A 27,848-nucleotide genomic window follows, 5' to 3' on the forward strand; every position below is an offset into this window, starting at 1 on the left:
TAGTAACTAAGATAAAGAACTTGAGTATGAGTTTCATCATTTTTTAAAATGCTTTTTTTTAGGGCCTCCCCTGGTGGCGCAGCGGTTGAGCGCTGAGCTGCGAAGCTGCCCCCAGCCTCTGCAGCACCGGTTCGATCCCCGGCCACTGGCGAAGGTCCCACATGGCAGGCAGACCTCTCCTGCCGTGCCCGCTGCTCCCCTCAGCAGTGTATTTCTTTGTCAGTCTGCCTGTTCTGTTCCCCACTCTGGCTCTGGTGAATTCTCTCACCCTCACGTGCTTCTGACTGTACCCAGCGCTTGTATAAATAAATAAATAAATCTAATAAAAATTTAAAAAAATAAAATGCTTTTTTTTTAACACATCTGAGCATTCCATTCTTGCAACAAATTTGTATTGTACCTACTCTTATCACCCCAAATTTACAGATAAGGAAGCAGAGACTCAGAAGTGATAAAACATAATTGTCTGATTCTAAAACCCCTTTGATCTTTTCTTTTTTTTTTTTTATTTATTTTTTATTTTTTTATTTTTTTTTTTTTTTTTATTTATTTATTTATTTTTAAAAAATATTAAATTTTATTTTTATATTCCCCCATACAATTGCAAACGCCCAATTCTGACCCCAATCCTTTCCCCCCCGCCCCCCAAAAAGTGTCTCTGGTTCATAGTTTTTTGTTGATTTTGATTTTCACTTTCTTATATTCATTTTCCTGGTCCCTTATTTAAGTTTTCTAGATTCCTGCTATGAGTGAGACCATCCGGTATTTTTCTTTTTCTTTTTGGCTTATTTCGCTGAGCATGATCCCTTCCAGTGCCATCCATGTTGCTGCAAATTGCATGTGTTTATCTTTTTTGAATGCTGAGTAATATTCCATGGTATATATGTACCACATCTTCTTGATCCAGTCATCTATTTTTGGGCATTTGGGTTGTTTCCAAAGCTTAGCTATTGTAAACAGTGCTGCTATAAACATAGGAGTGCAGGTGCTCTTTGGAATTGATGTTTCTGTGTCCTTTGGGTAAATACCTAGGAGTGGAATTGCTGGATCATATGGAAGCTCTATGTTTAGTAGGTCCAGAAATCTCCACACAGCTCTCCATAGTGGTTGGACCAGTTTGCACTCCCACCAACAGTGCACAAGAGTTCCTTTTTCTCCACATCCTCGCCAACATTTGTTGTTGCTAGTTTTTTTAATATGTGCCATTCTCACTGGTGTGAGATGGTATCTCATGGTAGTTTTGATTTGCATTTCCCTGATTACAAGTGATGTTGAACATTTTTTCATATGTCTGTTGGCCATTTGCATTTCCTCTTCAGAGAAGTTTCTTTTTAGCTCTTCTGCCCATTTTTTGACTGGATTATTTTCTTTGTTGTTGCTGAGTCTCATCAGCTCTTTGCAGATTTTTGTGATCAGTCCTTTATCATTAGTGTTGGGTGCAAAAATGTTCTCCCAGTTGGTGGGGTTTCTCTTTGTTTTTGTTATTGTCTCTTTTGCTGTGCAGAAGCTCTTTAATTTGATGTAGTCCCAGCTGTTTATCTTTCTCTTCACTATCACTGCTTTGGGTGATGTGTCTGTAAAGATGTCTTTGATGTGCAAATCCCGTAGTGTTTCGCCTATATTTCCTTCTATGTATTTTATGGTTTCAGGTCTTATGTCTAGTTCTTTAATCCATTTTGAGTTGATTTTTGTGTATGGTGTGAGGTAGTGGTCAAGCTTCATTCTTTTGCATGTAGCGACCCAGTTTTCCCAGCACCATTTATTGAACAAACTTTCTTTGCTCCAATGCATAGTCTTTGCTCCTTTGTCAAAGATTAGTTGACCATAAATCTGTGGGTTTATTTCTGGATTTTCTATTCGATTCCATTGGTCTGTATGTCTGTTCTTGTTCCAATACCATGCAGTTTTGATGATTATGGCTTTGTAGTATAGTTTGAAGTCTGGGAGTGTGATGCCTCCATTTCCTTCTTTTTTTTTCAGTAGAGCTTTGGCTATTCGGGGTTTTGGTGATTCCATATGAATTTCATCAATAATTGTTCTATTTCTTTGAAGAATGCCATTGAGATTTTGATTGGAATAGCATTGAATCTGTATATTGCTTTTGGTAGGATGGCCATTTTAATAATGTTTATTCTTCCAATCCATGAGCAGGGGATGTCTTTCCATTTCTTTGTGTCTTCTTCTATTTCTTTTAACAGTGTTTTATAGTTTTCTTTGTATAGGTCCTTTTCCTCTTTTGTTAGATTTATTCCCAAATATTTGATTTTTTTTGTTTCGATAATAAAAGGGGTGGTTTTTTTGATTTCTTCTTCTTCAGATTTATTGTTTGTGTATAGGAAGGCTACTGACTTTTGCGTGTTGATTTTGTATCCTGCCACTTTACTGAATTGATTGATGAGTTGAATTAGTTTTTCTGTGGAGATTTTGGGGTTCTCTATGTATATTATCATATCATCTGCAAATAGTGATAGTTTGACTTCTTCTTTTCCTATTTGGTTTCCTTGGATGTCTTTCTCTTGTCTTATTGCTCTGGCTAGGACTTCCAGTATTATATTGAAAGCAGTGGTGAGAGTGGACATCCTTGTCTTGTTCCAGATCTTAATGGAATTGCTTTCAGCTTTTCACCATTGAGAATGATACTGGCTGTTGGCTTGTCGTAGATGGCCTTTATGATGTTGAGGTATGTTCCTTGTATCCCAAGAATTTCAAGGGCTTTTATCATGAATGGGTGTTGCACTTTGTCGAAAGCTTTCTCAGCATCTATTGATATTATCATATGGTTTTTATATTTCTTTTTGTTGATGTGTTGGATAACGTTGATTGATTTTCGGATGTTAAACCATCCTTGTGCCCCTGGAATGAATCCAACTTGGTCGTGGTGAATTATCTTATGGATACATTGTTGGATTCTGATAGCTAAAATTTTATTGAGGATTTTTGCATCAGTGTTCATTAGGGAGATTGGCCTATAGTTTTCCTTTTTTGTGTTGTCCTTATTCGGTTTTGGTATTAGTGTAATATTGGCTTCATAGAACGTGTTTGGTATTGTCCCTTCCTTCTCAATTTTTTGGAAGAGTTTGTGAAGGATAGGCACTAATTCGTCTCTGAATGTTTGGTAGAATTCATTTGTAAATCCATCAGGTCCTGGGCTTTTGTTTTGGGGAGGTTTTTAATTACCATTTCAATTTCGCTGCTTGTAATTGGTCTGTTCAGGTGTTCTATTTCTTCTTTATCTAGCTTTGGGTGATTGTAGAGTTGTAGGAATTTGTCCATCTCCTCTAGATTGTTGAACTTGTTTCCATATAACTGTTCATAGTAGTTACTGATTATTCTTTTGATTTCTGCTGTGTCCGTTGTGATTTCTCCTCTTTCATTTATGATTCTGTGTATTTGTGCTTTCTCCCTTTTTTCCTTTGTGAGCCTGGCTAGGGGTTTCTCTATTTTATTTATTTTTTCAAAGAACCAGCTCTTGGTTTCATTGATCTTTTGGATTGTTTTTTTAGTTTCAATTTCATTTATTTCTGCTTTGGTTTTTATTATTTCTTTTCTTCTACTGGTTCTGGGGTTTTTTTGTTGTTCTTTTTCTAGATCTTTGAGCTTCGAGATTAGGTTGTTTCTTTGAGTTCTTTCTTGTTTTTTGATGTGAGCTTCTATTGCTATATATTTTCCTCTTATTACTGCTTTTGCTGCATCCCATACATTTAGGATATTGGTGTCCTCCTTGTCATTCAATTCAAAGAATTTTTTAATTTCTTCTTTGATCTCCTCGTTAGTCCAGTGGTCTTCCAGTAGTGTGGCTTTTAATCTCCATGAGGTAGGATAGTTCCTTGCCTTCTTTTTATGATTTATTTCTAGTTTGATGCCTTCATGGTCAGAAAAGATGGTTGGTATGATGTCAATCTTGGTGTATCTGTTGATGTTTGTCTTGTGCCCCAGTATGTGATCGATCCTGGAGAATGATCCGTGTGCGCTTGAGAAAAATGTGTACTCCGTTTTTTTTGGGTTTAGTGTTCTATAGATGTCTGTTAAGCCCAAATGCTCTAGGTCCTTATTTAGAGCTTTAGTTTCTTTACTTATTTTTTGTCTTGTTGATCTATCCATTGTTGATAGTGGTGTGTTGAAGTCTCCCACTACATATGTGTTTTCTCTGATGTCTGTTTTCAGAGAGGACAACAGTTGTCTGATATATTTTGGTGCTCTTTCGTTTGGTGAGTATATGTTAATGAGTGTTATTTCTTCTTGAAGTATTGTCCCCTTAATCATAATGTAGTGACCATTGGGGTCTCTTTTTATTTTTTTGAGTTTGAAGTCTGTTTTATCTGATGAAAGTATAGCTGTTCCTGCTTTCTTTTTTGGCCCATTTGCTTGTAGGATTGTTTTCCATCCTTTGACTTTGAGCCTATTTTTATCTTTTGTAGCTAAATGTGTTTCCTGGAGACAGCAAAAGGTTGGGTTTTGTTTCTTAATCCAGGCTGCAACTCTGTGTCTTTTTATTGAAGAGTTTAGTCCATTTACATTTAGAGTTAATATTGATATGTTAGCATCTGTATTTGCCATTATGTTTGTCTTTCCTTTGATTTTATTTATTTATTCTTTTAATAACTTTTTTTTTTTTTTTTGGTCTTCTTTCGTTGTTATTCGTCCCTCTGAGGTTCTGGCTTTAGGATTCCTTGTAGTATTTTTTGTGAGTGGGGGTTTAGTCGCAATGAAATTCCGGAGTTTCTCTTTGTCTGGGAAGGTCCATATTCTTTCTTCATGGAGGAAAGAGAGCTTTGCGGGATAGAGTATTCTTGGTTGGCATCTGTTTTCTTGGAGTCTGTTGACTATGTCCCTCCACTCTCTCCTTGCCCGTAGTGTTTCTTCAGAGAAGTCTGATGTCAGCCTGATTGGTTTTCCTTTGAATGTTATCTGTTTCTTCCCTCTTGTCAGCTTCATTATTTTTTCCTTGTCCTGGATTTTTGGGAGCTTTACTATTATGTGTCTTGCTGTGTTTTTCCTTTCGTCGTGGAAGTTTGGTGTTCTTCTTGCTTCTTGTATATCAATTTTCAGCTCCTTCTTCTCATTTGGGAAGTTCTCTTCAATTATATCCATGAATATTTTCTCTGTTCCTACATCTCTCTCCTCTCCTTCTGGAATTCCTATAACCTTTATATTTCCTTTCCTCATGGAGTCAGATAGTTCCCGAAGTCTTTCTTCATTCTTTTTCCTTCGTACTTCTCTTTCCTTTTCTGTTTTGGTTCTTTTTATTTGTGTCTTCAAGATTACTTATTCGTTCTTCCATTTCATCTATTCTGCTTTCATTGCTTTTCCCAGAGTTCTTTAGTTCCTCCATTAATTCTTTGATCTCCTGCATTTCTCTTACTTCCCTCTTTAGGGACTCAATTTCCTTCTTCTGATCTATCACTTTTTTAATCATGGCAATTTTAAATTCTCTTTCTGGAAGGCTCAGAAGTTCTTCCAAGTTGCTGTCCTTGCAATCTGGGGAGTGGTTTTCTTTTTGTGGTGTGCTTCTTTCCTGAGGAGTTTTTAGGTTGCGTGTGGTTCTTCTACTCCCTACTGTCTGTTTTCTAATTTGTCGTATGCGTTGGGACACTGTGTTGCTCGGACTGACTGACATCTTGGGTGAACTTCTCCGCTCCCCTCTGGCTCTTCCAGGAGCCATCTCTGTCTTCTGGGGGAGCTTTCTGCTGGTTTTAGGCAGTTTTTACTTAAGAAATGTCCCTGTTCTCAAATGGCGAAGCGGGATGCAGTCCCTGCGCCTCCGGTTTCAGGCACACTCTTCTGCGCACCCGGTCTGCCCCGGACGTGGGTGCCTGCTCCCTCTGTGGGCTCAGACTGCTGGTCGGAAGGGGCCTGGCGTGGAATAACTTCCCGGCTGGCCACTGGGTCCTCCAGAAACCTTCTGCCCTTTTCAAGCAGTCTTAAGAAATGTCCTGTTTTATAGGGTGTTAGTGACTTTTTTTTTTCCCTGGTCGCTAGGTGGCGCCAGAGATCTCTCCTATTGTCCTTGGGGGGCTGTTTTTCGCCTCCCCCCACCCCGTGGGACAGAGAACAGAGCGGGAATGGTAGGGTACACCTCAACAGCTTTGGGGTGCTGTGTCTGCCTTGTGCCCCACCGTCGTGGAGAAACCACGCCCCGAATTTTCGTGCCCTGGGTCTCAGTTCAAAGCCCTCAGGTCCAGGACGCGGGCTGTAGCCCAGTTCAGTGGCGCGGGAATGGCGCCTTTTGCACAGCTCCCGTGCCGGGTGCCTGTTTCCTGCTCACTCAGGGAGGACCTTCACCTCAGTGAGGACCTCCGCGCGTCTCCCCGCAAGCCTAGGTCGTCTCCCCGCAAGCCTAGGTCGCAGGCGCGGGGACCTGGGCAGCCGCGATCCCGGTCTGCACTTGCTTTGCAAGCTCCCCTAGCGCGCAGCGTTTCCGCGCCAGCTTACGGGCAGCCCGGGCTGTGTGCGCGTCTCCCGGGGTCTTTGTTCTTCTCTAATGGCGCCAGGAGCCGTTCGCTCACCGCCGCGGCGGATCCTGCAGGGTTCGCCTCAGCTCCCGTTCACGGGGTGTGGTGGCTGCAATATTTCCTTTCCACTCACAGTCCCGCTTGCTGCGTCGTTTGTTCTTGTGGGCCGTTTTGGTTTGTTGTTTCCTCCTCTCTGCCGGTCGGAGAGTGCCGCCTCTGTGGGCGGGGGAGGGGAGCAGGGTTCTGCGCTTCCCTCCCTTCTAGTCCTCTTTTATGGCCACTTTCTTCTTCGGGCAGTTCGCTGGCGTCACCCGTTTATCTTCCGTGTCCCAGTTGTCACTGGGACCTGCCTTTTCCTCCCTATTCACTTTTTTTAATGGGAGATCTTACTCGCAGCGTCTCCTCGCCGCCATGTTGCTCCGCCCCCCCCTTTGATCTTTTCACCACACTACTTGCTTACTTTTTATTTTATGTTCATAAAACACAGATGTGTGCAAAATTTTATTTTTCTCGAAACCAGAGAACAATTACAAAAAAACCTTTCTGAATATTTAAAAGTATCAGAGAGCTTTTAATATCATGCTGAGAGTTAAAAGTAAATATTGTATAGTGAAACTGTTTTTCTAATATCAATAAAATAAAAATATGAAAGATGATAGACTCCCAAAACCTGAAGATAAAAAGTGAGAAAGTTGGAGATAAATGAAGTGTAAAAAAAATGGGTGTAGAGAAATGTGGATCCTGGGGAAGTCTGATTAGGTTCAACATTTGCAGAGAATGTACAGTGATAAAAATGTTCTTATATCCATAACAGAAAAACTAGAAGCATCAGAATATCCTGTCATCTGATCCTGCCTTCCCTTCCTTGGTGTCTTCATAATTTAACTCAGAGTGGGGCTAGAAAATACCCTTGGATGTGTAGGTGACCATGAAGACAGCCTAGTCCCATAGCGTCCTGTGTAAATCACCACTTCACTGCTTTTCCAAAATCATGTTGCAAATGTTGCTCATCATAAGCAGAATATTGAATGATCATGTTCCTGTTGACATAGGAAGAATACCACCTTATGTTATTAAATTGAAATATTAGTTTATAAATATTATAATTGCTTTTAGTATATTTTTGAAATGATGAGTATATTAACGCTAAAGCTATTGAACACTTTTGCTTTCAGATGCTCAATTAATTATCTAGTACCTGCAATTTCTCCAAGTTTAGCATCTTAAAACAAACAAAAAAGAAACCTTATTATCGGGGTCTCCTCTGGTGGTGCAGCGGTTGAGTGCTGGGCTGCAAAGCTGCCTGCAGCCTTTGCAGGGCCGGTTTGATCCCTGGCTGCCCGGCAAGGGTCCCACATGGCATGCAGACCTCTCCTGCCGTGCCCACTGCTCCCCTCAGCAGTGTATTTCGTCAGTCTGCCTGTTCTGTTCCCCGCTCTGGCTCTGGTGAATTCTCTCGCCCTCCCGCACTTCTGACTGCACCCAGTGCTTGTATAAATAAATGAAAAATCTTAAAAAAAAAAAGAAAAAGAATATGGTTTCTGAAGGCTAAGAATCTGGGCATGCTTTTGATTGTGTGTTTGTGGCCCAGACACTCTCCTGAGGTTATAGTCAAGTTGTTGACTTGCAGTCAACAGTCCTTGCGGTCTTTAAAGATCTGGGCAGGGGTGGTGGAAACACTTCATAGCTTTGGGCAAGAGGTGTTTCAATTCCTCACTGCATGGACTGTCCACTCCATGGGCTGCCCAAGAGTGAGGATCTGACTGACAGAAGGGGATAGAGGAGAGAGAGGAGAGGAAAAGGGGGTGGAAGGGAGAAGTAGAAAGAGAAACTTACATAGAAGTCATGATCTCAAAAGGACATACTATCAACTTCTGGCGTATTCTATTGGTTAAACACACCAACTCTGGCACAAGATGAGGACCACATCAGTTGTGACTACCAGATGGTATGGACCACTGAAGAACATCATGGACTCTCTCTATCACAGTGTAACCTCAGCCATTTCTAAGACCCACAAAGTCTCATCCCATTACACACTGGTTCTAATTCCAGAATCTCTTCATCTACCTCCAGCCTAGGTATAGGTAATGGTAGTCAGGTGTCATTTCTTAAGTACAGTTCTTCTGATTTGAACGTTATTAACTAAAAAGCAAGGTATCTGTCTCCTACATGGCCAACATACAATTTTGGGGTAGGAATAAGATAACTACTCCATATACTCTTGCTCAAAAAGAAAGAAATGGGAAGAATATATGGGTCAGTAATCCATAGAAATTCTGAAATCCAGTTAAGCAATTAGCAGATGTTCCTTGATTAAGATTTGTCCTATCCAGTGCCCAGGAGTTTTTATTCTCTGAGGCCCCACCCTCTGAGTTCTGGGTTCTACTCCCTGCCTTTATCATAAAAGGTAGTCCATGTTCGTGGCTGAGCATTTCACTCAGCCTGCTTCATGCCTGCAGAAGCATAGCTGGCTCCAAGACTCCACCATCTTGCACTGGGGACCTTTCAGCATAAGCTAAAACATGTGTGGTTGATATGATTCTCTTTAAAACTTTAAACATCTTCCATGAGTCTTTTTTGGAGTCCAGCCCATTAGATGAAAGTCACATCCACAAATCTAGGTCCATGGGTGTTGAAGGCTAGAGGACAAAGCCCTTAAGTGCCCTAGAAACTCTATAGCTTAATGAGAGGCTCTCTGAGGCCTCTTTTCAGAGGCCCTTTGGACTCACTGAATACGCGCTATGGAGCCAGAGAGATGGGATTTATATGCCACGTGAGACAGAGAAAAAGGGAACACCACAGGACACAATTTTGGGAAGCAATCCTGGAGGAATTCTCAAAGCAAGGAGCAAACGGCAGTGACAATCCCTAAAAACAACTGTCCCCACGCCCCTGCTCCACTGTGGGGTAGGCACATGGAAAGAAGCAGCACTGGAGGGTCTTCAGGTCTCTAAAAACATGCTTTCTGATTTGTTCTTTGCTCTTCCTCTGATTAACACAAACATCTGGTTACTTATTTATCTTTTTTGCTTTGTCTTCTGTAGTGATTTGGAAACAAGCATCCTGTGTTTAGTATTCACATTGACTTGCAATTTAATGAAACATATATTTTAACCTAAGTTTCTCTAATGATCAAAGTCAAACAAAACAATGTCATTGGCCTACCCTGCAATTAGAGCAAGAAATTAAGAATGTTTTTACTTTACTTTAGCTTTTATCTTACCTTAAAAAATATTATAAACTCAATCTATTATAGAACCAATTAGTCAAGATTTTTTTATTCATGTTTTTTCCAAAAAACAGATTCTTTTCCCCAAAATACAGATATTATGCATTTAACTATAAATATTTTACAAAAGCACAGACTTGCTGTTTGGTTTCATAGGTAACACTAATCCTTTTCTATCTTTCACTAATCCTTTCAAGTTATTAATTTTGATTCTTTTTAATGTCCTATACAGTAGGCCTTTGAATGATTTTTTAGGAGAATCATGTTCCTTCTGATTCTCAGACATTTGAAAATATCTTTCCACTGCCTGTACTCATGAATTTTTTTTATTTTTAAATACACTGCTGAGGGGAGCAGCGGGCTAGACAGGAGAGGTCTGCTGGCCATGTGGGCTGCTCTGAGGCCGGCAGGGATCTAACCGGCACTGCAGAAGCCGTGGATAGCTCCACAGCGCTGCGTTCAACCACCTGCGCCACCAGGGAGGCCCTCATAAATTAAATTTCGTTGAAATAGTATGCTTAGATCGTGGAATTCCTCCTTAGAAGAACAGTTATTACTCCACTTGAGCTGGTGGTAAAGACTTAAGTTAGCATTATTTTTCCCCATTGTGGGAAAATATTTTCTGTCTGGTTGCTTACACCATGTTCTTTTCACCCTAGTTTGCAAACCATAGTTAGGTATGATAATTTTCCATTAAAATCTTGATTTTTTAATACATTAAGGAAAATATTTTTCTGTTATCTCTGAGATTATATGCTCCTATTGTTCCAGCATTTTCAGGAATATTGTTATCTATAGGTTGGATTTCTTTTACACTGTGTCTATCTTATCTCGTACAATTTCATTTTTATCTTTTGTTCTAAAATCGTAGAAGACTAGGGGCCTCCTTGGTGGTGCAAGGGATTAAGACACAACCTATGAGGCTGTCTGCAGCAACTGCAGCATGAGTTGGATCCCCGGCCACAGAGCTACCCACATGGCTCAGCAGACCTCTCCTGACTCGCCAGCTGCTCCCCTTAGCAGTGTATTTCAGTTGATCTGCCTGTTCTGTTCCCCACTCTGTCTCTGGTATATCCTCTCACCCCCCATCCCCACACCTCTGGCCTGTATCCAAGTTCCAGTATGCATAAATAAGTAAATCTTTTAAAAAAATAAAATCTTAGAAGGCTAATTCACATCTAATATTTTACCTACTGTCAATTCTGCTCTCCTGTGCATCTATAGTGCTTTGGTCTTAGATTATAGCCTTCTCTTGTTTGGGTTGACTCCATGATAAAGGCAGGGAACATGGAGTGACTTAAGCCCATATGGATGTACCCCTGGTGTCTGACAGGGCCTCACCTCAGACTATACCTAAAGAGTAGACTGATTTGCACAACCCTGGTCCAGGTTCCTGCCACTTTCTGCACTTCTGACTCCAGAGCATTTCCTAAGAGAATATCCAACCTCTCCCTTCTACTCGCTCTGTGTTGTACTGGGAGACACAACCTTGGAATTGACATAAAAAAAAAAAAAATGAACTGAAGGGGAAGAGTTATCTGGGGCTCATTTCTTGTCCACTTAGAACCTAATTTCCATGCATAAAGGGGAATGGTGGTCTGGTATCAGGTTACAGCATCCCTGAGAGCCTAAGGATTGCAGGGCAGGATGAGTAAAGCCCTCTTCTGGGTCTGGTTGCAATTCCTTATTAGCATTAGAAGATGAAACAGATCTTGTTGGGGTGAGGTTGGGGCATTTCCTCAAACCAATTCCAGTGGCACTGTCCTCAGTGGAATTTCTTATAGATTTCTATCAATGGTGATACAAGGTTTTATAATTTTGCAGTGTCATGGGTATTTTAATAGGAGATAGAGTGTATCTTAGGCAAATCCAATGGTCAGTTTTTTTCATTTGCCAGACACGAACCTCAAGCCCCCACTCCCCACCCCCTGACAATAGAACAATGCCTTCATTATACAGAGAGAACAATGATTTTTCAATTCTAGTAAAGGCTGAAAATTACTCATCAAATCCTATGGTAGCCAAATGATGCTTCTAGGTAGAATTCTAAAAGATACTGCAAAATGGCTGAACAGTGCATCCTGGCCTCCACAGCAAGCAAGGCTGCCATACAAAATGGCCTGTAGGACTCTAGGCATTTCCAGAAGCTTGTAATTAAGCTGACTCATCCTTGACTACATTTAGCAGATAGTTCACCAGCAAAAACATGCCTTAAACACATGTCAAAAAAGAAAAATATAACACAATGTATCTTTACCTTATAATAAATTCTGGCCACCAAAGCCCGCTGAAGAACCCTTTCACGAAAATTCACTGCTTTCAGCAGAAAAGCGAGATTACCAACAGCATTCACGTTCAGCGCCAGGAAACTGAAGGAAGAACAAAATAACTGTCATATTTATTTTGTCCTCACCAAAAATTTGCATTTGGAAGAAATAGACAAGGTTTGTTTTTTTCAATAAGAATTCTCTTCTGGGCCTCCCTGATAGTGGAGGGCTTAAAGTCTCAGCACCATGAAGCTATTGCCAGTCACTGTGGTATGAGTTACCCTCCCTCCACGGAGCTGACCCGCATGGCATAGCAGACCATTCCTGCCTCGCCTGCTGCTCCCCTCAGCAGTGTGTTTCAGTAGATCTGCCTGTTCTGCAACCCAGTCGGTCTCTGGTGAATCTTCTCACTCCCCACATCTCTGGCCTGCACCCCAGTTCTTGTATGTAAAAACAAATAAAATAAATCTTTCAAAAATTAATAATTCCCTTCTAATAGGAAAGTAGTATAAGTACATGTAATCACCCTCCCTTCCTTCTCTCTTTGCTCTATTCATGCTTCCTTTCAGTATTTTTCAAATGAATGTCTGGCTCTAGTTAAATATTGTATGTGGTTGTCCTCTAGGTATAAAGATAATTTGATCCCTGTTTTTTCCACTTACTATTGTATTTATAAACAGTATTCAACATTTACATAGCTTTCTTTTTTTATTTAAATTTTATTTTTATATTCCCCATACAATTACAACCCCCTTATTTTGACCCCAATCCCTTCTTTCCCCACCCCCCACCCCCCAAATAGTGTCTCTGGTTCATAGTTGTTTGTTGATTTTGATATTTTCTTTCTTATAGTTATTCTTTTTTCTGGTCCCTTATTTAAGTTTTCTAGATTCCTGCTATCAATATTTACATAGCTTTCTTGACAGTTATATAATTTTCATCAAGTGAGTTTATAATTTACTCAACCACTGCTGAGCATTTGCTATAATAATGATTATAAATATAACTCACAAATTATTTGTCAATGAATAATATTTTAAATTCATTATGAATCAGGAACTGTGCTAAGTATTTGTTGTGAATTATTCAATAATTTAATTACGAATAATTATTATTCAATATTATTTAATTATTACTATCATTGGATATAATGATTATCTAGTCAACAGTTTGAGAAGCTGAGGTTCAGCAAGATTCAGGAACTTGCTCAGGGTTGCAGGAGTAGAACATGCTCAAGTTAGTTGTTTTTTTTTTGAGGGGGGCACCATACTTGAGGAAAGAGGCGCTCCAGAGGGCAGTGGGAGGGGTGCAGGCAAGCACAGGATAGGGTGTGCCACAGAAATGGTGACTTTCTTCAACAGGTGATAATTTCCATCTTTCCCATTGAGCAAATAAGGAAACTGAGGCACAAACAGCCTCAAAACATCCAAGTCTCTCTCAAAATCCTATGGACTTTTCATCAAGCAACTTGGTCTTATGTGCTAATTTTCGACACATACACACATACACACACACAGTAAAACTTCTGTCTTTAGAATCTAGATAGACAGTTAAGGGTTAATTCACACTTAGGGTTCCCTATAGGCCCATTACCCTTTCATCATACCCTTGGGAAGTAAGTTAGTATAAGACCCAAATAACTTATTCTCATTAATTAAAATTAAAACTCACAAGTAGCTTGTAGTGGGTGCTTAATCAGAAGCTATAAGAGAAATTTTAAGAAGCAGCTGATAATAGTGCTTTTGAGAATGCCAAGAAGTGAATAAATAATTGCCCTCCATTTAAACAGGAAAGATGGAAGACTATTTACATGCTAATTATCAGAAAATTTAAATTAAATTTTTTTTCCCTTTTTACAAATTATTGACTTTTCAAAGACTCATATCCTGAAACAATATATAATGTTTTATTTTACATCAGAGGAAAAACAATTTTCTGAAGGTTTATTTTCTTATGCTTTTATTATGTACATAGGGATAACAGATAGGGATATAATTTCAGTACTTATTACATAAACTATGTTTAAAGACACTTATCTCTTCTAATTCTTCTGAATAATGAGGTTTGATAACTAATTCTGAGAATTCTTATATCATCTTTTCAGCATACAAAAGTCAGGGCTATAATTTCTTAACCCACTTAGGAAAAGACAAAGTTTTCAGTAATATTTACACAATTCTGATTCTAAATATTGCAATAAGTGATAAAAATAATCAAATTTTACATTACTCATATATTGGGAAATCTAGACATATACCCATTTAAAAAATTTTTAGCAAACTATAAATACTGCAAAGAAATTGGGACAGATAATTACAAACACAATGCATACAGATTAAAAACATCAAAACTAAACAGCACTCAATAAAGTGAAAATTATTTCACTGTCATTTATATCAATTCTATCTAACTATAGAGATTTTTTTCTCATTCTTGTTATTGTGCAGGAAAATTGTTATAAGTCAATAGAATTTCTCTTGGTCTCCTTAACAAAATAGGTCTTTTTATTTTTTATTTTATATGTATTTTTTATTTTATTTTATACATTTTTTACATCATTTTTCATTTTTGCACAATGTATGCATTTTATTCTTGGTTATAGTCCCACATAATTCCCACCTCCCTTGTTTTGATCCTACTCCTTCCTCCCCCCACCCCCTGTAGTGTGTCTCTGGTTTATAGTTGCTTGTTGACTTTGATTTTTGCTTTATTATAATTAGGATTTTTTCCTGGTCCCTTATTTAGGTTTTCTAAATTCCTGCCATGAGTGAGACCATCTGGTATTTTTCTTTTTCTTTCTGGCTTATTTGCTGAGCATGATCCCTTTCAGCTCCATCCATGTTGCTGCAAATTGCATGAGTTTATCTTTTTTGATTGCTGATATATTGTGTGTGTGTATATACATATATTTACCTATTGTAAATAGTGCTGCTTTACACATAGGAGTGCAGGTGCCCTTTTGAATTAATGTTGCTGTGTCCTCTGGGTAAATACCTAGGAGTGGTATTGCTGGATCATATGGAAGCTTCATCTTTAGTAGGCTGAGGAATCTCCACACAGCTTTCCATTGTGGTTGGACCAGTTTGCACTCCCATCAGCAGAGCAGGAGAGTTCCTTTTTCTCCACATCCTTGACAACATTTGTTGTTGCTAGTTTTTTTTAAATATGTGCCATTCTCACTAGGGTAAGATGGTATCTCATTGTAGTTTTGATTTTCTTTTCCCTGATTACAAGTTATGTTGAACATTTTTTCATATGCCTGTTGGCCATTTGCATTTCCTCTCTGGAGAAGTTTCTTTTTAGCTCTTCTGCCCATTTTTTGACTGGGTTATTTGCTTTGTTTTTGTTGAGTCTCGTCAGCTCTTTGTAGATTTTTGTGATCAGTCCTTTATCATTAGTGTTGTGTGCAAAAATTTTCTCCCAATCAGTGGGGTGTCTCTTTGTTTTGGTTACTGTCACTTTTGCTGTACAGAAGCTCTTAAATTTGATGTAGTCGCAACTGTTTATCTTTGCCTTTGCTATCACTGCTTTGGGTGATGAGTCTTTACAGATGTTACTGAGGTGTATGTCATATAGTGTTTCACCTATATTTCCTTGTATATATTTTATGGTTTCAGGTCTTATGTCTAGTTCTTTAATCCATTTTGAGTTGGTTTTTGTGCATGGTGTGAGGTAATAGTCAAGCTTCATTCTTTTGCATGTAGCAACCCAGTTTTCCCAGCACCATTTATTAAACAAACTTTCTTTGCTCTAGTGCACATTCTTTGCTCCTTTGTCAAAGATTAGTTGACCATAAATCTGTGGGCTTATTTCTGGATTTTCTATTTGCTTCCATTGGTCCATGTGTCTGTTCTTGTTCCAATACCATGCAGTTTTGATTATTATGGCTTTGTAGTATAGTTTGAAGTCTGGGAGTATGATACATCCATTCCCTTCTCTTTTGTTCAAGAGAGCTTTGGCTATTCAGGGTTTTGGGTGGTTCCATATGAATTTCATCAATATATGTTCTATTTCTCTGAAGAATGTCATTGAAATTTTTATTGGAATAGCATTGAATCTATAAATTGCTTTTGCTAGGATGGCCATTTTGATAATGTTAATTCTTCCAATCTGTGAGCAGGGAGTGTCTTTCCATTTCTTTGTGTTTTCATCTATTTCTTTTTTTTTTTTTTTTTTTAAAAGGGGCATGTATTTTTATTTATTTATTTATTTGTTTGTTTGTTTGTACATGCACTGGGTACAGTCAGAAGCGCGGGAGGGTGAGAGAATTCACCAGAGCCAGAGCGGGGAGCAGAGCAGGCAGAAGTACCGAAGTACACTGCTGAGGGGAGCAGCGGGCGGCAGGAGAGGTCTGCGCGCCATGTGGGACCCTCCTCCAATGGTCGGGGAGCAGCCGGGGATCAAACCGGCACCGCAGAGGCCACGGGCAGCTTCGCAACCCAGCGCTCAACCGCTGCGCCACCGGGGAGGCCCCTTCATCTATTTCTTTTAACAGTGTTTTATAGCTTTCTTTGTATAGCTCCTTTACATCTTTTATTAGGTTTATTCCCAAGTATTTGATTTTTTTGTTTCAATAATAAAATGGATGGTTTTCTTGATTTCTTCTTCTTCAGATTGATTGTGTATAGGAAGGCTACTAATTTTTGTGTGTTGATTTTGTATCCTGCTACTTTACTAAACTGATTGATTAGTTTGTTTAGTTTTTCTGTAGAGTTTTTGGGGTTCTCTATGTATATTATCATATTATCAGTGAGTAGTGATTGTTTAACTTCTTCCCTCCCAATTTGGATTCCTTGTATGTCTTTCTCTTGTCTTATTGCTCTGCTAGGACTTCCAGTATATATTGAAAAGCAGTGGTGAAAGTGGACATCTTTGTCTTGTTCCAGATCTTAATGGAAATGCTTTTAACTTCACCATTGAGAATGATATTGGCCATGGGCTTGTCATATATGGCCTTTATGATGTTGAGGTATATTCCTTGTATCCCGAGAATTTCAAGGGCCTTTATCATCAATGGGTGTTGTACTTTGTTGAAAGCTTTCTCAGCATCTATTGGTATTATCATATGTTTTTTACATTTCTTTTTGTTGATGTGTTGGATTACATTCATTGATTTTTGGACGTTGAAACATCCTGTGTCCCTGCAATAAATCCTACTTGTCGTGGTAAATTATCTTATGGATACCTTGTTTGATTCTGTTAGCTAAAATGTTATTGAGGATTTTTGCATCAGTGTTTATGAGAGAGATTGGCCTGTAGTTTTCTTTTTTTGTGTTGTCCTTGTTCAGTTTTGGTATTAGTGTAATATTGGCTTCATAGAACATTATTATCATTATTATCATAGAACATTATTATCCCTTCCTTCTCAATTTTTTGAAAGAATTTACGAAGGATAGGCACTAGTTCGTTTCTGAATGTTTGGTAGAATTCATTTGTAAATCCATCTGGCTGGGCTTTTGTTTTTGGGGAGGGTTTTGATTACCATTTCAATGTCACTGCTTGTAATTGGTCTGTTTAGGTGTTCTATTTCTTCCTTATCTGGCTTTGGGTGGTTGTAAAGTTGTAGGAATTTGTCCATCTCTTCTAGATTGTTGAACTTGTTTGCATATAACTGTTCATAGTGTAACAGGGTGGTCCCCAGGAAAGGGGGAGGTTCCAGGTTCCCTGCCCCACCCAAGGGAGGGTGGAGCTAAGCAGGGAGAGAAGAAGCTGGAGAGGAGACTGAGGAAGAAAGGAAGCAGGATGGAGAGCAAGAAGGAGACCTGGAGGAGGAGCATGGAGCCTAGAGACTCGTGAAGAAACTGCGCTTGCCTTTTGGTCGTGGATTGGGTGACACAGATGTGGGTGAGACCCGTGGGGAGGTGACAGTGGCAGCTTTTATCTTGATTTTGATTTTGCCCTTTTCCTTACAGGCTTGTCTGGTCATTTCTAACCCTTTTCTGTGGGTCCCCACTGGAAGATGCCTTAGACTTGTGGCAGGTTTTGGGGCCTTGCTCTGGGCCAATCCCATTTGGATGGAGTTTTACCCAAGAGGGGACGGGTAACTTTGGGTGCTTGATTTAGAAACTAGATTCTTTGCCTTTCCTGTATTGTTTACTAGTTGTATTAAAGTTCCTTCCCATTAAAGTCTCAGATGTTTTTGTGTTAATGTGGCGGATGGCAGAACCTATTTAAAACAGGCAAGTATGCAGGCAGGGTCTGGGCTGTCCCTCTCCCTGCCCTGTAACAGATTTGGCGACTCTGTGTCTTTTATTGAAGAGTTTACTCCATTTACATTTAGAGTTAATATTGATATGTTAGTGTCTGTATTTGTCATTTTGTTTGTCTTTTCTCCGGTTTTATTTATTTAAAAAAATTTTTTTTGGTCTTGTTTTGTTCTTATACATCCCTCTGTTGGTTCTGGCTTTAGGACTTCTAGTAGTATTTTTTGGAGTGGGGGTTTAGTCATAACGAAATTCCACAGTTTCTGTTTGTCTGGGAAGGTCCTTATTCTTTCTTTATAGAGGAAGGAGAGCTTTGCGAGATAGAGTATTCTTGGTTGGCATTTGTTGTCCTGGAGTTTGTTGACTATGTCCCTCCGCTCTCTCCTTGCCTGTAGTGTTTCTTTGGAGAAGTCTGATGTCAGCCTGATTGGTTTTCCTTTAAATGTTATCTGTTTCTTCCCTCTTGTCAGCTTCAATATTTTTTCCTTGTCTTGGATTCTTGGGAACTTTACTATTATGTGTCTTGTTGTATTTTTCCCTTCATCATGGAAGTTTGGTGCTCTTCTTGCTTCTTGTATGTCTATTTTCAGCTCCTTCTTCATGTTTGGGAAGTTCTCTTCAATTATTTCCTTGAATATTTTCTCTGTTCCTATGTCTATCTCCTCTCCTTCTGGGAGTCCTATAACTCTTATATTTCCTTTCCTCAATGGAGTCAGATAGTTCCCAAAGTATTTCTTCAATCTTTTGCCTTTGTACTTCTCTTTCCTTTTCTGTTTTTGGTTCTTTTTATTTCTGTGTCTTTGAGAGTACTTATTCATTCTTCTATTTCATCTATTCTGCTTTCATTGCTTTTCCCAGAGTTCTTTAGCTCTTCCATTAATCCTTTGATCTCCTGCATTTCTTTTACTTTTTTCTGTAGGGACTCAATTTCATTCTTCTGATCATTGGTAATTTTTCCCATATCATTTTCGACTTCTTCCAGTTTTTTTAATCATGGCCATTTTAAATTCTCTATCAGGAAGACTCATAAGTTCCTCTAAGTCACTGGTGTTGCAGTCTGGTGTTTGATTGTCTTTTTGTGGTGTGTCTTTTTCCTGGGGACGTGCTTGGTTGCTTGTAATTTTTCTTCTCCCTGCTGCTTGTTTTCTAATTTGTCCTATGAGATGCGACACTGTGTACTGGCTGGCAGCTCTTTGGTGTGCTCTTTCTGGGATGTTGGGAACTGGTGGTCCAATAGAGTCCAATACTGTCAAGTCCAATACTGTTATGCCAGCAGTCCAGTAGGGCAGTGGTATTATGGATATGTAAATGGTTGCTGTCCCTGAAAATCTCCTCTGTCTGTATTTGTTTAATTCCAGAGGTGGGTCTTGAGATCCCACAGACTGCCCTGGTGGTGGCTGGATTGCCCGCTGGGCTCCAAATTACTGGATCCTCCTCTGGGCTCCTACTCCTTGCCAGACAGGGCCTGGTTTATGGAGGGAGGCACTTCCCTGCGCCCTGGGTCTGCCCCTGTGGGCTCCAACTCTGGGCTCCAATTCATTGCCAGGTTGGGCCTGGCTTGTGGGGGATTTCAGCTCACCTCTGACTGTGGGGACAGCCCTTTCTTAGCTCCACACAACAGCTTTGGTGAGGTCCAGACAGGTGCATAATTCCCTGTCTAAAGATGGCGCATCTGCTGGGAGCTTCCCTGAACCTCAGGTCTGCCCCAGCAGTGGCTGGATCCCCCTCTCTAAATTAAATAAATTCTTAATTTGGCCTTTAGAAGGCTGAGTTTACCTCCTCTCAGTCCAGTAAAAGAAAGGTGTAAAAATTTTCATATTTTATTGAAAAGTATGTTTTAGTCATTTTAGAGACTGTTACTATGAAACATAGAGGCAGTGAATGTTGTTACTGGGAACTGCCTTTCTTTAGATGTTTACTGTGGAACACTGTTTACTTAAGGTTGTAAACTGCATGTGCTACAGGAACCACCTTGATATATGTCATGTCAAACACAACCAGGCCACATAGCTGGAGGAACTCACCCAGCATAGAAGGCTGTTCAGAGTCTCTCAAAAATTAGAATATCACTAAGGGTAACTTCCTTATAGCTGTGTATTTTACAAAATAAAATATAAATTTAATTCAAATGCACAATACTAGTCATCAGAGAAATGTAATGGAAGACCACAATGAGTAGCATTGCACAGTTACCAGAATGACTAAAAATTATAATACACATAAAACATCAAAAATTAATGAGGTTATAAAGCAGCCCAAACTCTCATGCTTGTTGATAGAGTATAAAATGGTAATACCTCTTCAGAAAAAGTTTTCACAATGTCTTATAAAATGAAATATTCACAAACCCTATAATCCAGAAATTTCACTTCTACTTGCCTTAGAAAAATAAAGATATATATTCACAAAAAGACGTATATATGAATGTTCACAGAAGTTCTATCCTGAGGAGTGCAAAGCATCCCTGGTGCCTATCCATCAATAAGAGAATGAATAACAAAGGCTAGTACATTGATAATACAGCATATTATTCAGCTGTTAAAAAGAGTATACTAATGTATATGACAACATGAATCAATGTCAGAAAACATTTTACCAAGTTAATAAGACAACTACAGAAGAATATATATTGTATGATTCCACCTTTATAAAATTCTAGAACAAAAACCAATCTGTGTTAGAAACTATCAGTATAGGGCCTACCTGGTGGCACAGGTGGTTGAGCACAGTGCTGTGAAGCTGTGCAGCCTCTGCAGCACAGGTTCCATCCCAGCTGGCCGGGGAGATGCCCACATGGTGCAGCAGACCTCTCCTGTCGTGCCCGCTGCTCCCCTTAGCAGTGTATTTCAGTCGATCCACCTATTCTGTTCCCCACTCTGTCTCTGGTGAATCCTCTCACCCTCCCACACCTCTGGCCTATACCCCAGTTCTTGTATGCATAAATCAAATAAAGAAATCTTTAAAAAAAAAAAAGAAACTATCAATATACTAAGTTCATATGGGATGGTGGTCATAGAAATTCACTAGAAAGGCACATAAAAGAACTTTTGGAGTGGCACAGATGACATGTATCTTGATAAGGGTTTTGGTTATATAGTTGTCCAAATTCGGTGAATACAAGTCTAAAATTTGTGTATTTCATAATATGTAGATTCTACATAAAAAGGAACCCTGCCAACCAAATACTGAATTGTAATGTGTGCAAGATGATGTTAAATACAAGATGAATTATTTAGAAGTGTGCTGATGTCTGCACTTTGCTTGAAAATACATCAAAAGATATTAGCATTCGGGCTTCCCCGGTGGCGCAGCGGTTGAGCGCTGGGTTGCAAAGCTGCCGGCGCCAGTTCGATCCCTGGCTGCTCCCCGGCCACCTGAGGAGGGTCCCACATGGCGAGCAGACCTCTCCTGCCGCCCGCTGCTCCCCTCAGCAGTGTACTTCGGTCCTTCTGCCTGCTCTGCTCCCCGCTCTGGCTCTGGTGAATTCTCTCACCCTCCCGCGCTTCTGACTGTACCCAGTGCATGTATAAATAAATAAAATAAATAAAAAAAAATAAATCTTAAAAAAAAAAAAAAGATATTAGCATTGATGGGTGGATTAAGGAATAGATACGCGTGTGTGTGTGTGTGTGTGTGTGTGTGTGTTATATGGGCATAGATAGACACATGATATAGCAAGTATAATAAATATTTTAATAATAAAATCAAGATGATTCTATGGATGGTCACTAAAATTTCTTTCAGTTTTGTTGAATATTTGAAGATATTTATAATATAGAAAGGCAAAACATTCCAGTAAAATAAAGAATCTTGACTTTCCTCAAAGTCCATAGCTTCCTAGAGGATCCATGGGCTGATAAGAGCAGCATGTGCTCCAGTGCTCACCCTTAAGGGAGAGAGAGAGGCCGCACTCACCGGGACAAGAAAGAGCACAGTGGAGCTGTTTGCACAATCAGGTACAATCCTAGCAGAGCCACCTCCTTCCTGTGCTCCCCTCTTTGCCACACCCTGTCCTCCCACAGTCCAAATGAAGGGTAGTCTCTGGATGTTCACACAAATGGCAGCCTACTTGGAGGGATTTCAGAAGTTCTCAGGCATTTTTGCTCAAGTCCCACATTCTCATGTGCACCTCTTGTGGGCATTGACAATATGACTGCCATTCCACTGCTCTACTTCAGGGTGAGCTCCATGAAGACTGAGAACCCAGGGTCACTGCTGTAACACTAGTTTGTAGAGCAAGAAGTAACTAGTGTTACTGTAACTAGTGTTACAGCAGTGCCCATACACAAGGTATGATGAAATAGATTAGATGCCAAAAGCTTTGCTTAACATAAAAATCAGAGTAAGAATGGTTTGGGGACTTAAGTGGATAAACACAGACAGACTGAATCACTAAAACCTGGATGTGTTGGAGAGAGATGTACACTCTTTTGAAGGTTAATAACCAAGACAAAAATAAATGAAATGGAACTTTTCAAATATTTACAATTGGAATACTGCCTTTGGCACATCTCAAGTCTATCCTGGAAAATTTGCTAGGAATATAGATTTGCATATGGGTGAGAGTCTGTTATGTTTACAACATGATGGAAATAAGCCCTGTTCTGCTATCTGGAAAATAAGTGAAAAGGCAGATGATTTGCAACCAGTTTGGGGACAAGTTTCCCAAATGGATGGAACTGATTCTGATGGGAATTATATTATTCTTTCAACTTCTTGAATATTGGAAAATTTTCAACCTAATCAATTAAGAGGAAAGCTATCAGTATTATAAAATGCCCATTCAAGGATAGAAATAATAAAAAGATGCACTGACTTGGTAGAGTGTACAAGGATAAAGTGAGATATTAAAACTAAGAGACTTAAGTAACAGCCTTAAGTTGTAAGAGCTCATGTTTTCAAGCTTAAAGATAGACTACATTTGAACAACCAGGAATGTGAACAATACTTTAAAAAACAAAAGACAGATTACAAATTTCTTAATTTCACTTCCTGCTAATGGATATGAAAGTCCCATACTATCATTTACTGTGTTTTCCATGTTTTTAATGAGGATTGTAAGATTATTTTTCTAATGAATAGTTTCCTTGGAAATCAGTTCAACATATTTGAGTTATAGAGACCAATAATCTGCCTCCAAGTAAAAATGATAATTTAAAAAATATACAAACAAAAAAAGCATAACACACTTCTCAAAAGCAGAGTAAGGAAGACAATACATGTATAAGTCAATGAAACAGAAAACAAAGGCATACCAGAGTGGATCAACAAAGGGAAAAGTTGGGCCTCCCCAGTGGCACAGTGGTTGAGCGCTGGGTTGCGAAGCTGCCCACAGCCTCTGCAGTGCTAGTTCGATCCCCGGCTGCTCCCAGGCCACCGGAGGAGGGTCCCACATGGTGCGCAGACCTCTCCTGCCGCCTGCTGCTCCCCTAAGCAGTGTACCTTGGTCCTTCTGCCTGCTCTGCTCCCCGCTCTGGCTCTGGTGAATTCGCTCACCCTCCCGCGCTTCTGACTGTACCCAGTGCTTGTATAAATAAAAAAAAAATCTGGAAAAAAAAAAGGGAAAAGTTGACTGAAAAATAACAAACTAGAATAATATCTAGTAAGGTTAAGCAGCAGCAATAAAGAAGAGGGAAGACACCCAGAAATAACTTTAGGAATGACAATTTGTATGTAACTACAGATTTAGGAGAAGTTAAAAAAAATAATTACAGAATAGTATATAAACCTTATACCAATAAATTCAAAACCAAATCAGTCAATTCCTAGGAAAAACACTATATATCAAAATTGACACATAAAGAGAAAGCCTAAATACCTTAAAATAAACTAATTGAATCAGTAGTTTAAATATTCCCCTTTGAATAACTTCTCAAATTCTTCCACAGAATCAGAAGCTACTCCCAAAATAAGTTCATGAGACCAGTAAAACTATTATATAAATCCAAACCAGAGAAGTGCAAACAAGGAAAACAGTAAGTCAACAAGTATATAAATCCCTACAAAAATACTAGCAAGTCAAGCCCAGAAAAACATAAAAATGATAATACAGTATGACAAAATTTAATGTTTCTTAAGCATGCAAAGGTAGTTTACCATTAGATTTTTAAGGATTATTTATTAAATTAGCAAACTAAAATAGATGCAACTACTTATTTGCGGTAAAATTCATTGTCTAGGAATGACAAAAACATGTTAAAATAACAATACTTCTTCAGGAAGTGGGCCTATAAAGAAATAATAAAACATTATTTGCAGATGATATTGTTATCTATGGGGAAAAAACCTAAAGAATCTACAGATACAATTAGAAAATTTTTAAGGGCTGGTTTATATAAAAAATCAACTGTATTTATAATAAACCAACAACAACAAAAATATGTAATCTTTAAAATATTCTTTTTAGAGCAACAACAAAATTTAAAAGAAAATAGTAATAATTCTATCAATGGATATAAGAAAAATTATAAATCTTTAGAAAATAATTTAGAAGATTAAAATCTCTGAGAGGAAGATAAGATTTATAAATGTCAATTTTTCTGCAAATCTGTAGATTTAATACACTTTCAAAGACAACTGCAGCAAATTTTTACAAATTGTGGGCCTCCCCGGTGGCGCAGCGGTTGAGCGCTGGGTTGCAAAACTGCGCGCGGCCTCTGCGGCGCCGGTTCGATCCCCGGCTGCTCCCCGGCCACCGGAGGAGAGTCCCACATGGCGCGCAGGCCTCTCCTGCCGCCCGCTGCTCCCCTCAGCAGTGTACTTCGGTCCTTCTGCCTGCTCTGCTCCCCGCTCTGGCTCTGGTGAATTCTCTCACCCTCCCATGTTTCTGACTGTACCCAGTGCATGTATAAACAAAACAAACAAACAAACAAACAAACCAGCAAACAAATAAATAAAGCATGCCTCTATTAAAAAAATTTTTACAAATTGTGGTAAACTATATATTATATAAAATCTACCGCTTTAACCATTTTAAGGGCACAATTCTGTGTCATTTAAGTACATTCACATTATTGTGTAACCATCGACACTGTCTATCTCCAGAACTTTTTCCTCAACCCAAAGTGAAGGTCTATACCCACTAAACACTAGCCCCCTATTCCCTCCTCCCCCCAGCTTCTGGAAATCACTGTTCAACTTGGTGTTGCTATGAATCTGGCTACTCTAGAAACCTTACATATGGGCAGACATATTATATTCTCCTTTCATGTCTGTTGGGTTGGTTTTTTTTTTTTTTTTGAGGAATTTGACAAACTGATTTCAAAACTTAGGGAAGTATAAAAAAAATGCAGAACAGTCAACATAATTTTGAATTATATTTGAAATATAATAAGACTATATATAATACATGTTATATACTAGCAAGTTATTATAAGTCTAGCACAATTGCAAGAGTGCTCTCTTTGTGTTAAAGATATACAACCAGAATAGGAACAAAATGGTGTAAGAACCCCAAAATGGACTCCCACACATACAGAAATGTAATAATATATATATTTATCTAGAAATCTCTCTATATATACATACACACATATTCGATGACATGAACAAAGCTATGAACAGGAATTTCACATAAGAAGAACTATAAATGGTGAGCAAGCATGTGAAAGCAAGCTCAGCCTTAACAGCAATAAGGAAAATGCAATTTAAAGTTATAGTGAGAAATCTTCTGTTACATTGTATTGACAAAAATTTAAAAGTCTGATAATACTGAGTGTTGGTGAGGATATGGCTCCACAGGACACATGCTGGCAGTAAGGGTATAAATTGGTATAATCCCTCTGAAAAATAATCTGGCAATATCTAGTAAAGGTGAATATTGGTATACTCCACAACCCAGCTATTTCCCTCCTAAGTAACATATTGAGCAATGTTTTTCAAACAACACATTGCAAATCATTAATGGGGTGTGAAATCAGTTTCAATGACTGAGATTAGTATTTGAATTTTTTTGTTTAATATCAGCACTATGAGTAATAGGACAAGGACTGTTTCATGAAACATTTGCTCTCATTGTGCCTGTGAGCGGGGTGGGACTCTACAGATGTATGGTATCCATGGTGATGTAAAATGTGTTTCTCGCTCTGAGTCATGGCACCTAAATTTGAAAACCCTGTAGAAACCCTTGCACATACTCCCCCCAAAAAGCATGTACAAGATTTTTCATAAGGGCTTCATACATGCAAAATATCAAAAACAAGGTCAAAGGTCCACATATATTGGAGACTGGACCAGTAAATGGTGGTGCATGCACCTGATGAAATATCACAAGCTAGAGAGCAGCTCTTCAACTACACACAACTTGAATGAACCTTAAAAACAAAATAGTAGAGTGAAAACAGGAAGCTACAGAATACCACATACATTATGCCTTATATGTCAAGCTGAAGGACAACACTAAAAAGTCAATAAAAACAACTGAAAGCAGGGCCTCCCTGGCAGCACAAGGGGTTAAGCACAGCACAATGAAGCTATCCGCAGCCTCTGGCTAGTTCCATAGCCTCTGGACAGTTCGATCCCCGGCCAGCCAGGCAGCTACCCACATGGTGCAGCAGACCTCTCCTGTCTCACCCGCTGCTCCCCTCAGCAGTGTATTTCAGTCAGTCTGCCTGTTCTGCTCCCCACTCTGTCTCTGGTGAATCATCTCACCCCTGCACCTCTGTACCCCAGTTCTTGTATACATAAATAAATAAATCTCTAAAAAAAAAAAAAAAAACAAAGCAATGATCCTAAAGCCAGACTATCCAGGTCCAAACCCTAGCTCTGCCACGCATTACCCATAACCTTGGGCAAAATACTGAACCTCTGTGCCTCAGTTTCCTCATCCATGAATGGAAATAACTACTCATGGATATTTATTTACAGGCTTTTAGGGTTAAAACATGTAAAGTGCTTGGAATAGGACATGTATAACAAAGAACACAAGTAGCAATGACAGAATTAGCAATGTTTTAGTTCATAAGTTAGGCAGTGGATACAAGAGCATTAATATTACATATTCATGTATTTTTGTATATCTCAAATATTAAAAATGTCAAAAGAGTGGTTTGTGCCTCGACCAGGCTCTGTACATTTGGGGCCAGTCATTAGACACTAAGGACCAAGGATGGTGACAGCCTGAGCAACTACATACCTGGTTCTCAACTTGTCACCCCCAGATTCAGCCCAGTTCTGGAGGAGGCTGAAGAGTGGTCTTTCTTGAGACTGTTTGGTATATTGGGCCAGCAGTTCCCGCACCACAACCTGCGCATAGAGATTATTATTTGTCAGTCATTTATTAAAAGATGCCAGGGTCTTCAAATGCTGTGATTACATAAAGTCTATTTGCTTCCAGTAAACTTCTAATGTAAGACTTCATCCTTCCAGGAACTCATGTGACATTAACCCTACCATTTTTGACCCCACCCCTGTGGTCAACTTGACTAAGTAGCTAACTCATCCCTGCTCTCTCTCCCGCTGGAGACACTAGCCTCCCAGTACCAAACACCTTAGTTGACACTTCAGATAAAATCTACTTGCCCTCCCTGTGCCAGATAGATGGTTGTTCTTTTGCCTGTGATATTCTATGGTCAATTAAGCTTTGGAGAATAGTAATAAAATGTACACAGAAAACATTGTCCATTAGTCTTCTCCCTCAGTGGCTTTCACGCTATTATTTGGACCTAAAAGAATGCACACTTTCCTGGGTTTGTTT

At 39.2% G+C, this 27,848-nt stretch overlaps 1 protein-coding gene across 1 annotated transcript in view; it reads right to left on the bottom strand.

The window, feature by feature from the left end:
- Positions 1-27,848, bottom strand: part of ACOXL (acyl-CoA oxidase like) — a 301,583-nt gene that overhangs the window by 79,894 nt on the left and 193,841 nt on the right. Inside the window, exons 14-15 of the mRNA XM_037527835.1 lie at positions 27,288-27,397; positions 11,942-12,053 (exon numbers count right to left, since the gene is read on the bottom strand). Coding sequence (XP_037383732.1) covers positions 11,942-12,053; positions 27,288-27,397 — 222 coding nt within the window. The remainder of the gene's footprint in view (positions 1-11,941; positions 12,054-27,287; positions 27,398-27,848) is intronic.

Source organism: Talpa occidentalis, unplaced genomic scaffold (genome assembly GCF_014898055.3).
Source record: "Talpa occidentalis isolate TD23 unplaced genomic scaffold, MPIMG_talOcc4v2.1 talOcc4.5, whole genome shotgun sequence".
Lineage (NCBI taxonomy): Eukaryota > Metazoa > Chordata > Mammalia > Eulipotyphla > Talpidae > Talpa > Talpa occidentalis.